Source organism: Hypomesus transpacificus, chromosome 6 (genome assembly GCF_021917145.1).
Source record: "Hypomesus transpacificus isolate Combined female chromosome 6, fHypTra1, whole genome shotgun sequence".
Classification (NCBI taxonomy): Eukaryota; Metazoa; Chordata; class Actinopteri; order Osmeriformes; family Osmeridae; genus Hypomesus; species Hypomesus transpacificus.
In genome coordinates, this window is record NC_061065.1 from 8,862,456 (window position 1) to 8,875,802 (window position 13,347).

A 13,347-nucleotide genomic window follows, 5' to 3' on the forward strand; every position below is an offset into this window, starting at 1 on the left:
TTGGAGCGTGAACCTCACCTAATCCCACATGACGACACTTAAGCATGAGACCTTTTAGGGCTACTGTGAGTGAGGGACATTGCACAGCCTGTCACAAAACCACTCAACGGGAAAAAAAAGCCTTAAACTACAATTCCCAGCCTGCACAGGACCATTGCTCCCCTTAGCTTTGGCACGATGCCCATTATGACTGTAGGTCGAGGCAGTAGGGGTGCAGGGGGGGGGGGGGTTACAAGATCCCCTGTCACTCACGGGGACGAGCGTCACAATCTCACCGCCTCACCATCAATCTGGGCTCTTAACAGCTCCACAGCAGATGGAGCCCCAGCAGGACGACAGGGGGCCATGCCCTGGGCCTCTGCCCCATACAGAGAGCCCTCTGCTGGGGTAACAGGGGCCACAGCACTAGGAGAGGCCCATGGCCCAGACTAGGTCCCCCATAGTTAAACCTCTGGATGAGGGCCTAATGTTGAGGAAGATAAATGACGGGGGTGGCACAGCTACTGAAAAGGACTGGGTGGATTATGACTGAACTTCGTTTTTTTTTGTAATCTACCTTGAACACGTGTACGAAACTGTGCAGATGATACCAGGGCAGAATCCAACAAAGTCAGACAAGTTCAATTCCCGGGCTCTATATTGCATATCACGTACCGATCCCGCTTCCTCTCTATCACAGAGGATTACAGAGTGGAAGCTTGGTCTGCAAAGCTGCCGGCTGCCGCAAACATAAAGGACCTCAAGTCAAAGTCAGAGTAGATATGAATGTAAACACCCTCTTACCATATTTAAGGGAAAAAGAGAGTGATAAACATGGTCTGGAAGGCAAAAAGGTGACTTGTCTTCCCTGAGTGAGGATTCATAATGATATTCATAAGAAGACCACCTACTGTGGCTGTTCCTTAGCAACAACATACAAGCCACGTCTTGGGAAATTTTCACTGGATTGGGGAGCAGATAGCAAAACAACCAAAACAACCTTTAACTAGGCCACATCATAAGCCGCCGCTCTGGGTTGAAATGTCTAGGTGTCTCCACTGACAACCGATTTTCATAACTGGCATATGGCAGAGAACACAAGGCTTTGATAAGAATTCATAATCTGATAAATAGCAGTTTCCTTTCTCAACTCCTGAACAAGCCCAACATCTATTAACTTTCGGGCATAGTTTAGAAAGGTGAAATCTTTTTTTATACAATGACATTGACAACAATGAACATACAATTTATGAAAACAAAACAAAAGTTTTCTTTGCAACGTAGACCTTTATTTAAGAAAAAGTACAATACCTTGCTCTTACAAATAAGCCTAAGAAAAAAATGAAATGAAAAGTTGAAATGAAAAACATTTTGTCATTGTTGAAATGATTTTTTTTACATGGAGATATACGCACCGAAGGATGACAGTGGTCTTTTATTCTGCTTCATCGTTAACATACTCCACACGATTTACACAAACAATTGAGGCAAAGCAAGTTGTTAATAAATCAACGTAAAATATTGAAAGTGAAAATTCAGTTCACCTCTAACTTTGAAATCGGTCGAACAAAAAATAACTTTGTACTGCTAACCTACCCTAAGACTTCAACCCACTTACTATTGTTATTATTTCTTCCAATTATGATAATGTTACCAAAGCAAAAACTAAAATAAATTGCCAAATAAGGAGAATTGTGATGTTAATCTTGTGTCTCTTGACTCACATAGCATTGTCTTTATGCTACAATTAAACATCCATCAAGGCTAAAACTCCATCCTTATAGTCCACACAAAAATGTATCATTTGTATTAATTTTCTGTAGTTGTACAAGACAGACACTAACAGTTACTGTACAGTGCATGTATTTGAAATGATTTAAGTAACTAAAACTATCTATCCTCCCATGATGGCGTTCCTCTGCCTAGTGACCATTGACCAGAGCGTTAGAGAGAAGGTGGAGGGCTGTCTTGGTGACTTGAGGAAGCAGTGTCCTCCCTTTGACTAGACCAGACATTCCACCACCCCACAGACAGAGACCCCTCTGTCCCCACAGACAGAGACCCCTCTGTCCCCACAGACAGAGACCCCTCTGTCCCCACAGACAGAGACCCCTCTGTCTCCACAGACACAGACTACTCTGTCCCCACAGACAGAGACCCCTCTGTCCCCACAGACAGAGACCCCTCTGTCCCCACAGACAGAGACTACTCTGTCCCCACAGAGACCCCTCTGTCCCCACAGACACAGACCGCTCTGTCTCCACAGACAGAGACCCCTCTGTCTCCACAGACACAGACCGCTCTGTCCCCACAGAGACCCCTCTGTCCCCACAGACAGAGACCGCTCTGTCTCCACAGACAGAGACCGCTCTGTCCCCACAGAGACCCCTCTGTCCCCACAGAGACCCCTCTGTCCCCACAGACAGAGACCGCTCTGTCTCCACAGACAGAGACCCCTCTGTCCCCACAGACAGAGACCCCTCTGTCCCCACAGACAGAGACCCCTCTGTCCCCACAGACAGAGACCCCTCTGTCCCCACAGACAGAGACCCCTCTGTCCCCACAGACAGAGACCCTTCTGTCCCCACAGACAGAGACCGCTCTGTCCCCACAGACAGAAGATTTTTGGTCAGTTCTATACTCAACCCCTGAGCTACTTCCATTCGTACTTCTGAACAGTGAATGTGTGCGTGTGTGTGTTTGGTGCCCTCCAAAACCTGAACAATCTTGCCCCCCTACACCCTGAAGGCCACAGTACTGTTAATATTGAGTACTTGGTGATTGTGACTTCTCTCTCAACTGGTCCATGATCTGGGATGAAATTAACAAAACCTTTATATGAGGAAGAATAATGAGAGCCCACATAGTGGCCAACTGACAAACAGTGATTTGAAGGTAACATCAGGTTTCAGGAAACTCACCACTTAACTGTAACAAACACCTGAAGAAACGTATTTACCTTTCTTCCCCCCCCCCCTCCTAAAAGGTAACACAGATACAACTTGCGACACCATCAATCACTTTTGACAAAGAAAGAACCACATTATCAAATAGACATTTGTCATCGTTGTCTTTTCTCTAAACAAACACGATGAGAGAGACAGAAAGAGAGGCAGAAAGAGTGGCAGAGCGAGGGAGAGGAATTCAAACAGCATATGTGTGCACCCCGAAAAAAAATAAAAAGAGAAAGCACAGACGTGCACGTGTCATGGGAGTGTGACATCAGATTTGTGCATCATCGTTTACCTGGAAAAAGCAAAGCGTTGGCTAAAGATGCCCTGTTCTTCCTGGAAGGTTTCCCCAGGTAGAGAGTTTGTTTCTGCCGTCCACTTCTCCTGAGGGCTCATGGGAGGTGGCGACATGAGAGAATCCAGCAGAAGGGCGTTATCGCCCCCTAGAGGGTGAAACTGTGTCCTGCAGCGGGTCAGATCAATCTCACCAGTGAGCAGCAGGACATCTCTTCCTGTGGCTCCATGTCTGTCTGTCTGTCTGTCTCTCTGTACCGCAGTGTAGGCATCTCCTGGCTGTGGTGACACGTACCACTGGAGGTGCACTAGTAGAGGGGCGGTAGCAGGGACTGGGGGGAGTGGGGGGGGGGGGGGGGGGTCTGGGTCTGGTGGTCTGCTTCTACCTGCTCAGGCGAAGCTTGATGGAGTTCTTCACCACAGGGATGGGGTTAGAGGGGAGCAGGGGGACGTCTGAGAGATCTGCTGCCGCCATTTTCTGGGAGGGCAGACATCGAGATTTTGTGAGGTTAAAGAACACATGTTCTGCTGTTTAGGTGTGGTTGATTTCGCTCAAGTACTCAAAAAGCAGATACCTTCATTTGAGCCTCCATATTCACTTCGCCTTGAGACGTTTCCTCGGTTATCTGTTAAAACAAGCACCCACGAGAGATAACTAAGATGACTCTTGCTATCCACAAAACGTTGCAGTTATCCCCTGATCCTAAGGAGCATGCGGTTCACCTCGGGGTCGACAGCAGAGATGTCCATACTCTCCCCTTCTGGTTTAGGCTCTGAGATCAGTCCCTGTCAGGAAAAAAGCCCAGACACAACCACATTACTGAAGATGGTCTACCCAGTGTGTCTCAACCCTGGTCCTAGGGACCCTTTGCCCTGCATGTTCTAGATTATTTTTATCTAAAAAACAACAACGCTTGAAGTGAAAGGAGATGTCCCGAGTTACATTTACATTTAGTCATTTAGCAGACACTCTTATCCAGAGCGACTTACAGTAAGTACAGGGACATTCCCCCGAGGTAAGTAGGGTGAAGTGCCTTGCCCAAGGACACAACGTCATTCGGCTTAGCCGGGAATCGAACCGGTAACCTTCTGATTACTAGCCCGAATCCCTAACTGCTCAGCCACCTGGCCTCCCTAGTCTTATCCACCTGGACATACCTCGTCTACACTGAGTTCATCTGCTGCAGGCTCCTCCAGCTGAGGAGAGCTTGAACCCGTTCCGGCTGGGAGGCCCAGGGGAGGAGAGGGGGTCTGGGCGGGCGTCTGGCTGGGCATGGGGGCCTTCACTGGGCTGGCGGTGACGTCGGAAGGCTCTCCGGAGGTCTCCGTCTCAGTGGCTGCTTCCTAATGAGAAGAATGAAAAGGTACAGTGAGATCCAGATTCACCCAGAAAACTAAGCAGTCCCAACTGTTAGAGGAGACCCGAGTCCTAACTGAAGGGGTGTGATTCACTTGAGACTAAGCCCGAATGATGTTTGTACCTCGTCCACTTTGAATTTCTTGGCAGTGGTCTCGTCCAGTAGGGGGGAGCCTGGTCTTTTGGCGGCTGGGGGGCCCATGGTGGGAGGGGGCGTCTGGCTGGGTGGGAGGGAGGAGGAGAGGGAGCGCTGGCGGGTCATGGTGGGCCTGGTCCCCTCTGCCTCTCTGGTGAGCTCTGAGACTGGAACACTGGGGGGTTTGAAAATCAGATTAAGAGCAGCTATGTATTGCACGACAATGTACCTGTAGTTGATACAAATGGCAAAGAAGCCTGAAACTTGGACAAATCATACCCCAAGCTTACATTCTCCGTTTACAAGCTTCCCAAATGCCTTGTTTTAGACATAAACGCTTCAGGCCATGGTAAAAAACATACACAAATTAATTTGTAAAAAGCCAGAATCAACTTTCCATGTAAACGTAGACGGACTTGCGCCATACGGTGTGTTATTGCAGACCACCCAGGATCTCCTGTTTGGGGAGGCTGGCTGGAGACTCACCCTGGGTGGGGAGGAGGGCCCAGTGGGGCTCCCTTGGTCGGAGTGACCGAGGTGGGGGAGGGAACTGACATGCTGTTGTCGCTGTCCAGCGATAGGTCCATACTGCTGTCATTCATCTGACGGAGCCCCTCTGTCGAATGCTGGGGGCATGACACAGGGGACCAAGTGGAAAAGGTTACGACGTACAATAACAACTCAGAGGTCAGACTAGACTTGGAGGACAGAAACGAGGGAGAACTTCAAGCCTCACCAAACAAAGAGAACAATTTTTGAACGAGTACAAAATTTAGGAGAAAACGGAGGCAAACTGACCTTTCTACGTTTCTGGATGGTCAGGTTAGGCAGCAGCTGGTGGAGCTGTCTCCTCTTCACGTGCATGGCTGAAATCTTCATGTCCTGCTCAAACATCTTGCTGCTGATCGCCTGTCTGTACACTGCAACACAAACAACAAAATGCCCCCCAAAACATAAAGTGCTGTTTCATCACATTCTAATGACTTGAATCCATGTGGTGCGTGGAGTCAGTTGTGTTTAACTCAGATACAGCACTGAGGGGACAGACCCGTGTCAGTGAAGGACTGGATGTCGAATGTTAGGTCCACATTCAGGTTCTCTGATCCCTCCATTTTCTTAAAGACGATCCCGATGACCCACATGGTGCTGAAGTCCTCCCTAGTAAAAGAAAAAGGTTTGTATATAGATTTTTTTAAAACACTGCTCCTTAAGCAACACAACCTGTTGGTTTTGAAGATGCTTTTATCCAAAGTGACATAAAACATAATGCATGCACATATTAGATGGATTGCAAACAGTGTAACCAAGCTGCAATTTAGGAGTCAGTTTGGGCTACTCACTTGTCTGCTCCTTCCTTGGGTCCAGGGAAGGACTGTGGGTTGACATGGGCCAGAGTGATGAACTCGTTCTTCTCCAGATTGCCCACCAAGATCCGGATCTTTGACTCCACCAGACCCACCCTGAGGACAAAAACAATAACACTCTAAACAGAGAGGAACACCACTGGCCAGTCACAACACCCTCCTTGCTTTAAGAGCCCCATTCCTAACACTTAGTAAAAACTGTCTCAATCACACATAAGATCAAATGAAAGCCAACCTCCAACTTCATTCAAACCAGACAGCGGTAATGTCTCTTCCCAGGACTTACCACTCAAGGTGCTGCTTCTCTGTGGGTGCGCTTGCTAGCAACACAATATAATGCCTTTGGACATAAGAGACAGAACAATGCCATTACACCCTAAAATCAAGAGGGTAAACCAGACAACCAACACACCTGAGACCTGGGGGGGGGGGGTTTCTGACAGGATGAGAAGCCATACCCAACCTGGCCCAACCTACCTCCTAAACTATCCTAGTCAGATTTCAAAGCAAGCGAAAGTCGAATTTACTATGGCATATTGAGTATCCAGAAATAAACATCTGATAAAAGCGTCTATAGACAACTAATCAACATAAAAATTAAGCAGTTATCTACATAGGAGGAAAAAGACTATTCAACCACAGAACAAATGACAAACATTACTGTAGGTTGAGACAGGGATAACCTGGATATTACATATAAAGATGAGGTACTTCCCCAGTCTTGCTGAAGTAACCAACATAGGGGCTCTAATGAAGCTTTTACACATCACAACAATGTTGAATCCTCAAAATGATTAAACTTTCTGAAAATCTGTGTAGTTAGTAGATAATGGACATACCATACAAATCTGCAGGAAATAGTTTGTCATCCTAGACCTAGACCATGCAATACAACTTTTCATTCTAGTGTATTTGTGATCAAAAGCTTTCAAATGTAGTCTGCTCTAAAGAGTCCTTGAGTGGATAGAGGAGGGCATGTCCATGGAAAAGGATCTCATTCGATTTTCAGGCCACTTTGAAAATGAAAGGTCTGAGCCCAGAACACATGATTGATTTATTAAAAGAAGACATTACAAGAAAACAAAAACAAATCTGCTATCATATTCTAAAATATGATGTTATCTGAATCAGAAACGTAAAAAAAAGAAAATGAGAGCCCAGGTTAAATATCCATAACCAAGCACTTGTAGAGGCATACGCTCAATAGGGTGTAAAAACAAAACACATACGGTGTCACCAAGGTTACGCTGACAATCCAGTGCAAGTATAATATGTCCTCCTCTGCCAGTCATCCAGTCGAAACAGGCGACTACTTGAATGAAGGGATTGTGAAGAGGCCAGCCAGGTTATGCTTAAGGCAGCAAGGCAACATCTTCTCTCAAACTTCACCTCAGATCCTTAGAGGGTGGGCCAAAACTGAAACTTCACTTTGTGCTCCTGTTCTGTATTTCGGCTCTCAGCCAATATCAAGAAACAGCCAATATCAACAAACCATTGATAAACTAATTACCTACAAATTAATCCGCGATAAGACTAATTAACTACTGGTGATTTGTTGGAAATTTACTGAGGCCAAATGCATTCTGGTTAGTTATTGAGTAACATTTTTCAAATTGGGTGGAACAAGGAAAAAGTAATTTCTACATTAATCAATTTAAGAAAAAGATCTGGGACATTATATTGCGATCTAATTCTTAATACAGTCATTATTCTTTGTGCCTGATTGATGTTACTTCTAGATGATGGTACACTACACCAAACAAATACTAATTAATTAGCTGTCAAATACATAACAAAGTCTGAAAAGGACTAACAAGAAATACATAGTGCAAATTGTGAACTAAAACAGTTTATTTGGAATTGGATACAATATAATAAGGCACAGTGGAAACCAGAAGAATTAAATATTTAATAGAAAAATCATACAACTGATGTACCTACCTTTAGCAAGAAAAAATACAAACATCAAATGTCTAATTTGTTCTTACATTCGAGGAAGTCAGTCTATATGTACTTTCCATGTTAAAAGGCTTTCAGGCACTATAAACTTAACATTGCATAGCAGTAATGATTCTTTGTGAACCAATTCTAAGGCAAAAAATAATGCTTTGGTCTTATCTGAAATATTGAGGTATTTATTTAAAACTTCAAATTTAAGAGGATTACATAACGTGGAGAAAGATAACTTTATAAATACTAAGAAAAGGTGTGTGACGTGTTTCTGGGTGTTTTTGAAGTAGGAATCTTTATTGAAATAGTCGAGTCTCACCATGTGTGTCCGACAGGATAAGCAGCTTAATACATACTTGTATCTCTGAAAGAAGTTTGGTGCTTCAAATAGTTTGGACCACTCTGCTTTATTCTGCAATATTTCGTCTGTGATGGCAAGGCCTGGTGGAAGGAAAGAACACTTTGTTAACTACCAAAGTAAAACAGTGAACACCATGTGAACGACAGTGAACACCATGCTACAGTGTATTCAAACTAAGGCTGCAAAACTCCTCCTCTCAACATCCACTGTCCTGCTGACTGGCATGAGGGCAGTGTCACAAGAGAAAATCCCCCAAACTCCGGTTGAATCACTATACATTTACTTTGTATTTGAATCGCATTGGCGCTTTTATCCAACTCAATGTACAAACAGCGCGTAAAAGAATCAACCTGGTCGAGCACTGGTGTGAATCAGTTCCTAGCACCAACCAATAAGGGGAGGGGGGTGCTAGGCCACCAGCAGGAGAGTGGAGAGAGGAGGAGCCAGAGAGACAGCCCTGGAACGCCAGAGGAACAGACCCTGCTTGAACTCATCCACCATGACGGCGCGAGTGGAAGCTGACACGTTGTAGGTGGAGTTCTGCTGGGGGTAGGCCGGGGTGATGATGGGCATGAGGTGGTACCTGTCACTTGGAGTCACCTGCAACAAAAACACACGACAATATCAGCCAGCCAGCCAAGGAGAAACACTGCACACATCCCCAGACATTACATTGTGCATGGTAAAAATGATTGCTAATAGGTCAACCCATCCCCAGGATGGAAGCCATGGGCTTACCCTGGGGTCCCACACTGGCAGGTTCAGGTTGCAGTCCTCTGGTTGCTTCAGCAGGACAGGGTTAGGCCACTCCCTGTAACATAGAAATCCATACATGAAATAAATCACTGGGACAAGAAAACAACCCCATTCATTCGCTGGCTTATCGTATTTCAAAAAGAAAAGCTGTGTTCTTGGTCTAACGTTAGAGCAACCCACCATTTGGAGAAGACCAGGAAGAACTTGTGCACCAGGGTGGAGGCCACAGCGTTGGGGTAGAGCTGGCAGGTCCTGGCCACCAGCATGGCCCACGACACCCCGCCCAGGAAGCCCAGGATGTTAGAGTAGATGTTGTGTCCTGAGGAACACGAATGAAACAATGTCTTCTAAATGTGTATTTGCCAGAAAACCCAAATCATGCTGCATTTGAGATAAGTCAGCAATAATATTTAGCTGATTTCAATTATGTTCATAATTTAAATCACTTCATTACAGTCTAAATGTCTGTATGTGGTGGCCCTGCCGTCTTCAGACTAGTCATATGCATAACAGACGGGATGGATTTCCTATTGTCTCATACTGTACACCAGAAGGAAGGTCACTCTGTAACCTACCAACACCATTCATTCGACCACCATGCACGAGGCTATGAACCAATAATCCAGGCACGGTACTAATTAACATCTGTAATCAATCCTTTAAGCAAGCATCAAAATGATTCCTACATTACCAGTTATTTCTTACTGGATCTCATCACAACAATAATACAAATGCAACACCAACACAACCAAACGCTTTTCTTTCCCCCTGAGACAAATCTGATTGGACAGAGGTTGCTAGGCATTCAATGCAAGCAAAACAAAGTCACATAGAAACACTGGCCACTCTAGCCTGGTGAAAATGCAACGACAAACAGTTTCTTTTGCCCTGGCTAATCCCGTTCAGGCACTGAGGACCGCAGCAAGGCATATTGGGCCTTGTTTACATATCATGACGCTGATAGCGTGTAAAAACAAGATGAGCGTGAAATAATCCCTCCAAAACCACAATCGTCTTTAGCAGGGTATAAACCCACACACAGACTGACAGACCCACACAGGCGAGTATAGACACACAATAAATGCCCAATTTCAAAATGTGTCTTGCAGTACACCCGAATGTTGGGGGAACTTGACACACGTAGTACCATCATTCTGGATATGTTCACCTCAGAGAACTTACCTAGTAGATCAAAAGGAAAGGTATGACCAGATCTAACTTACGTTTGGCCCATAGCTTGATAGTTCTCAGAGTCAGTCTGAAGTTCTCAATGTTGGGCACAAGATGGAGGATCTCATCTGTAACTCTGCAACCTAAAAAACAACGCAGAGTCATCATAAGTCACAGGAGACTCAAAACCACCACGCTATAACACTCACAAAACCCACAGCATAGCAGTTGCTCTCAACTAGGTGTAATGTCTAGTGTAGTGGGGGGGAGGACTACAGACAGTTAGACCGTGGGCATGTACGGACCAAACAAAGGCATTCATGTGAAAGCAAGAAGGCCTTGTCTGTGCAAATAAAACCCTTTCTGATTCTGATACTGATTCTGATTGGTCAGATGAGGAAGCTGTAGTCTACCATTGAGACTCCTGATACAGCGAATGTCCAGGTTTTTCAGGAGTCCATCATCTCGGAGATCCAAATTCTCAGGGATGGTTTGCAAAGCTAACCGAGCAAACAGGATGTCAATCTACAAACAGAAAAAAATCATTAGTGCAACTGTCATGCATTTAGAGGAAAATAACCACTGACAAACACTATCAGAAATCATCTTGATTAGAATGTGGAAGCAAAAGAGTGACTTGGGATTTGTCCTTCTGGTCTTAATCAATGTATTTTCAAAATAAATAAATGTAGTACCTCAATGCCATCAAAGGATAATTTTATAACTGGAACAAACGCCTCTTCCACAGCCTTTAACAGAGCAGAGACATTTTTCATTAGCAGACAAAGAACAGCAAATAAATATATATATATTTTTTTTTTATTATTTTTTTTTTTATTTAAGTGCAAAACTCAGTAATGGATGGATGCCCTAGCCTACTACACCTGCAGCAACACAAAGGAGTACAACTCACCCTTAAATCTTTAACTTCTTCTTGCTCTTTGAGCTTCTCATAGAAGGAGGTGAAAAAGTCAGTTCTCTCCACGTGACGAGGAGAGACACACAGAGCGTCAATGTCAGCACCTGGCCACAGGAAAAACACTGACATTATTTCCTTGTAAACAAGCACAGCATCCTCTCGCTCAAAATACTTTTTATACAGTCCATATACTGACAACGTCTATGATAAACTAAATGTACCTTTAGTATGAACTCCCAACCTGTAGGAGCCAAACGTGAAGATCTTTCCTCCAACTGTTTCAATCAACGATGCAGGCAAGTTCTGGGGAAGAATACACACATTTCAGCTCCAAGCTCTCCATAACGTTACCCTTTGTTTAGGTTGTTTAGACTTGGGAAATGTGGATGTGAAATACTATTGTCTCACCTTTAATTCACTGATGTCCCTGATCCACTCTTTTACTAGAGTGTTGAGCTTCCCCAGCACAAGGATCCTGAAGGAGGGGGTAGAACAACCAAGCACAACAAGAAGACATTTGAACCATCATCTAAAACTACATACATGGATGGACCCACACTCACATCACAAAAAGCATGCATAAAACTTTACATCTGACCGACCTCATACACCATACAACGAAGACAATACAGGACGTAGTTCAAAGGGAAGTGTTTGGAAATACGGTAGTATACAGGAAAGTGGTTACAGGATATATAAATGATATAGGAACAAATATATTCCTACCTCCGCTGTAGCTCCAGTTCCTCCTCAAACACGCCATAGGGATTCAGGGTCTCTGTCAGCTTGTGTGTCTGTACCAGGTCAGCCTCCTTGGGCAGAGTCAAACTGATTGGAGAAGTGATCCCATAGTGCTTAAGGGTTTGCTGTGCCGCTAGTGCCTGGTTTGCAGTCGGACTGTAACGAAAGAAACAGTGTTTTATATGTACACGCAATCATCACTTTGATTTACGTTTGTCACTCAGCATATTTATTTATTTCCGTACTTATAGAAAAGGTGGAAGGCCTAATGGATATTTCAAAACTTCCCAGAAATGTACCAATTTTACTGTATGGCACTTTAATACAGTACAAGCAATTGAGCCATGCCCATGAGTAACGACAAACAGGCCCGCAAAAGTGGCACAAGAGGCCACAACTAGAAAAACATGGTCAGCAAAGTTAAATATAAAAGCCTGTGGTCCTTTTATAAACTACAACTCACTGGGAGAGGAAAATGAACTTTTTTCATCCCAAGAGTGGACAGCTGTAAACAAGTGGCTCAACAAACTAGTCACAGACGGGCAACATGTTTTGTGTACTGTAGCACTGCTCAGAACAGACTAGGTAACTAAGGTGACTACTTCAACAATTCATCCAACTGTCTTGTGTGTGCTAAATCATGATCGACTGAATTCCATTCACGAATTAAATAGTGCCACCACATTTTCCTTACTTGCAAGAAATTTACCTAGTTACATACATTTCTGTTAGCTATTTAGAGATGGTAGCCTTTTCCTAATAGCCAGTTAGCTAGCCAGTTGGTTAGTTAGCTAACTTCAGCTAGCTAGCCAGACAGAAAATTGTCAGCTCACCTTGATAGTTAGTAACTTGACAGTCAACAATAACACTCCCGAGCCCGTTTAGCTAAATGGCAAACACTTCGTTCCAATCGATTAGCTAGATTACATATAGGTGAATTATTCTCCATTTCGATTGCTCTCCAAATACTCGCTAGCTACTAAGGTTAGCTGCCTTTTAGCAAGATAGGCCCACTTCTGTCCCCTTCACCAACGAACAAATTGTCGGTGCGGCGACTAAAATACTCACAAGGGCATTGTAGCAACCTCCAGAAAGTACTGTCAGCCACTCCAAGTTTCCTTTCTCATACTCGTTTTTTTCTTTTTCTTTTCGCGTATGCAATTTGTTATTATGAACATTCAGCAATGGAATTTTCACCTTTTGTTTTCTCTAGCTAAACATGGCGCATGTGTGTGTAGCTGAGTTGTCACGGTGAAAACGTCATGACGTCATTGTGTATCGCCCTCAAAAAGGGAAGGGCGGTACGAAACGTCATTGGCTACTCAAAGAATAGTTAACCGACAACACATTATTATATAATTGAAAATAA

General features: G+C 44.3%; 1 protein-coding gene across 1 annotated transcript; it reads right to left on the bottom strand.

The window, feature by feature from the left end:
- Positions 1-2,858: 2,858 nt before the first annotated feature.
- Positions 2,859-13,240, bottom strand: papola (poly(A) polymerase alpha). Its single transcript, XM_047021566.1, has 22 exons — positions 13,047-13,240; positions 11,964-12,134; positions 11,646-11,712; positions 11,459-11,540; positions 11,232-11,341; positions 11,014-11,067; positions 10,732-10,843; positions 10,372-10,461; positions 9,329-9,467; positions 9,131-9,203; positions 8,872-8,992; positions 8,388-8,472; positions 6,368-6,421; positions 6,058-6,177; positions 5,766-5,875; positions 5,516-5,637; positions 5,204-5,343; positions 4,706-4,892; positions 4,383-4,568; positions 3,948-4,010; positions 3,800-3,850; positions 2,859-3,702 (listed from the first exon to the last, which is right to left on the bottom strand). Exons 1-22 carry the CDS (start codon positions 13,052-13,054, stop codon positions 3,607-3,609), a joined length of 2,241 nt encoding a protein of 746 aa, XP_046877522.1. The 5' UTR covers positions 13,055-13,240; the 3' UTR covers positions 2,859-3,606.
- Positions 13,241-13,347: the final 107 nt, after the last annotated feature.

Coding starts and splice junctions, on each gene's coding strand:
- papola (XM_047021566.1), bottom strand. Junction 5,638..5,765: donor CCAGTCCTTCACTGACACGG/GTCTGTCCCCTC, acceptor TTTGTGTTGCAG/TGTACAGACAGGCGATCAGC. Junction 4,569..4,705: donor AGAAATTCAAAGTGGACGAG/GTACAAACATCA, acceptor TCTTCTCATTAG/GAAGCAGCCACTGAGACGGA.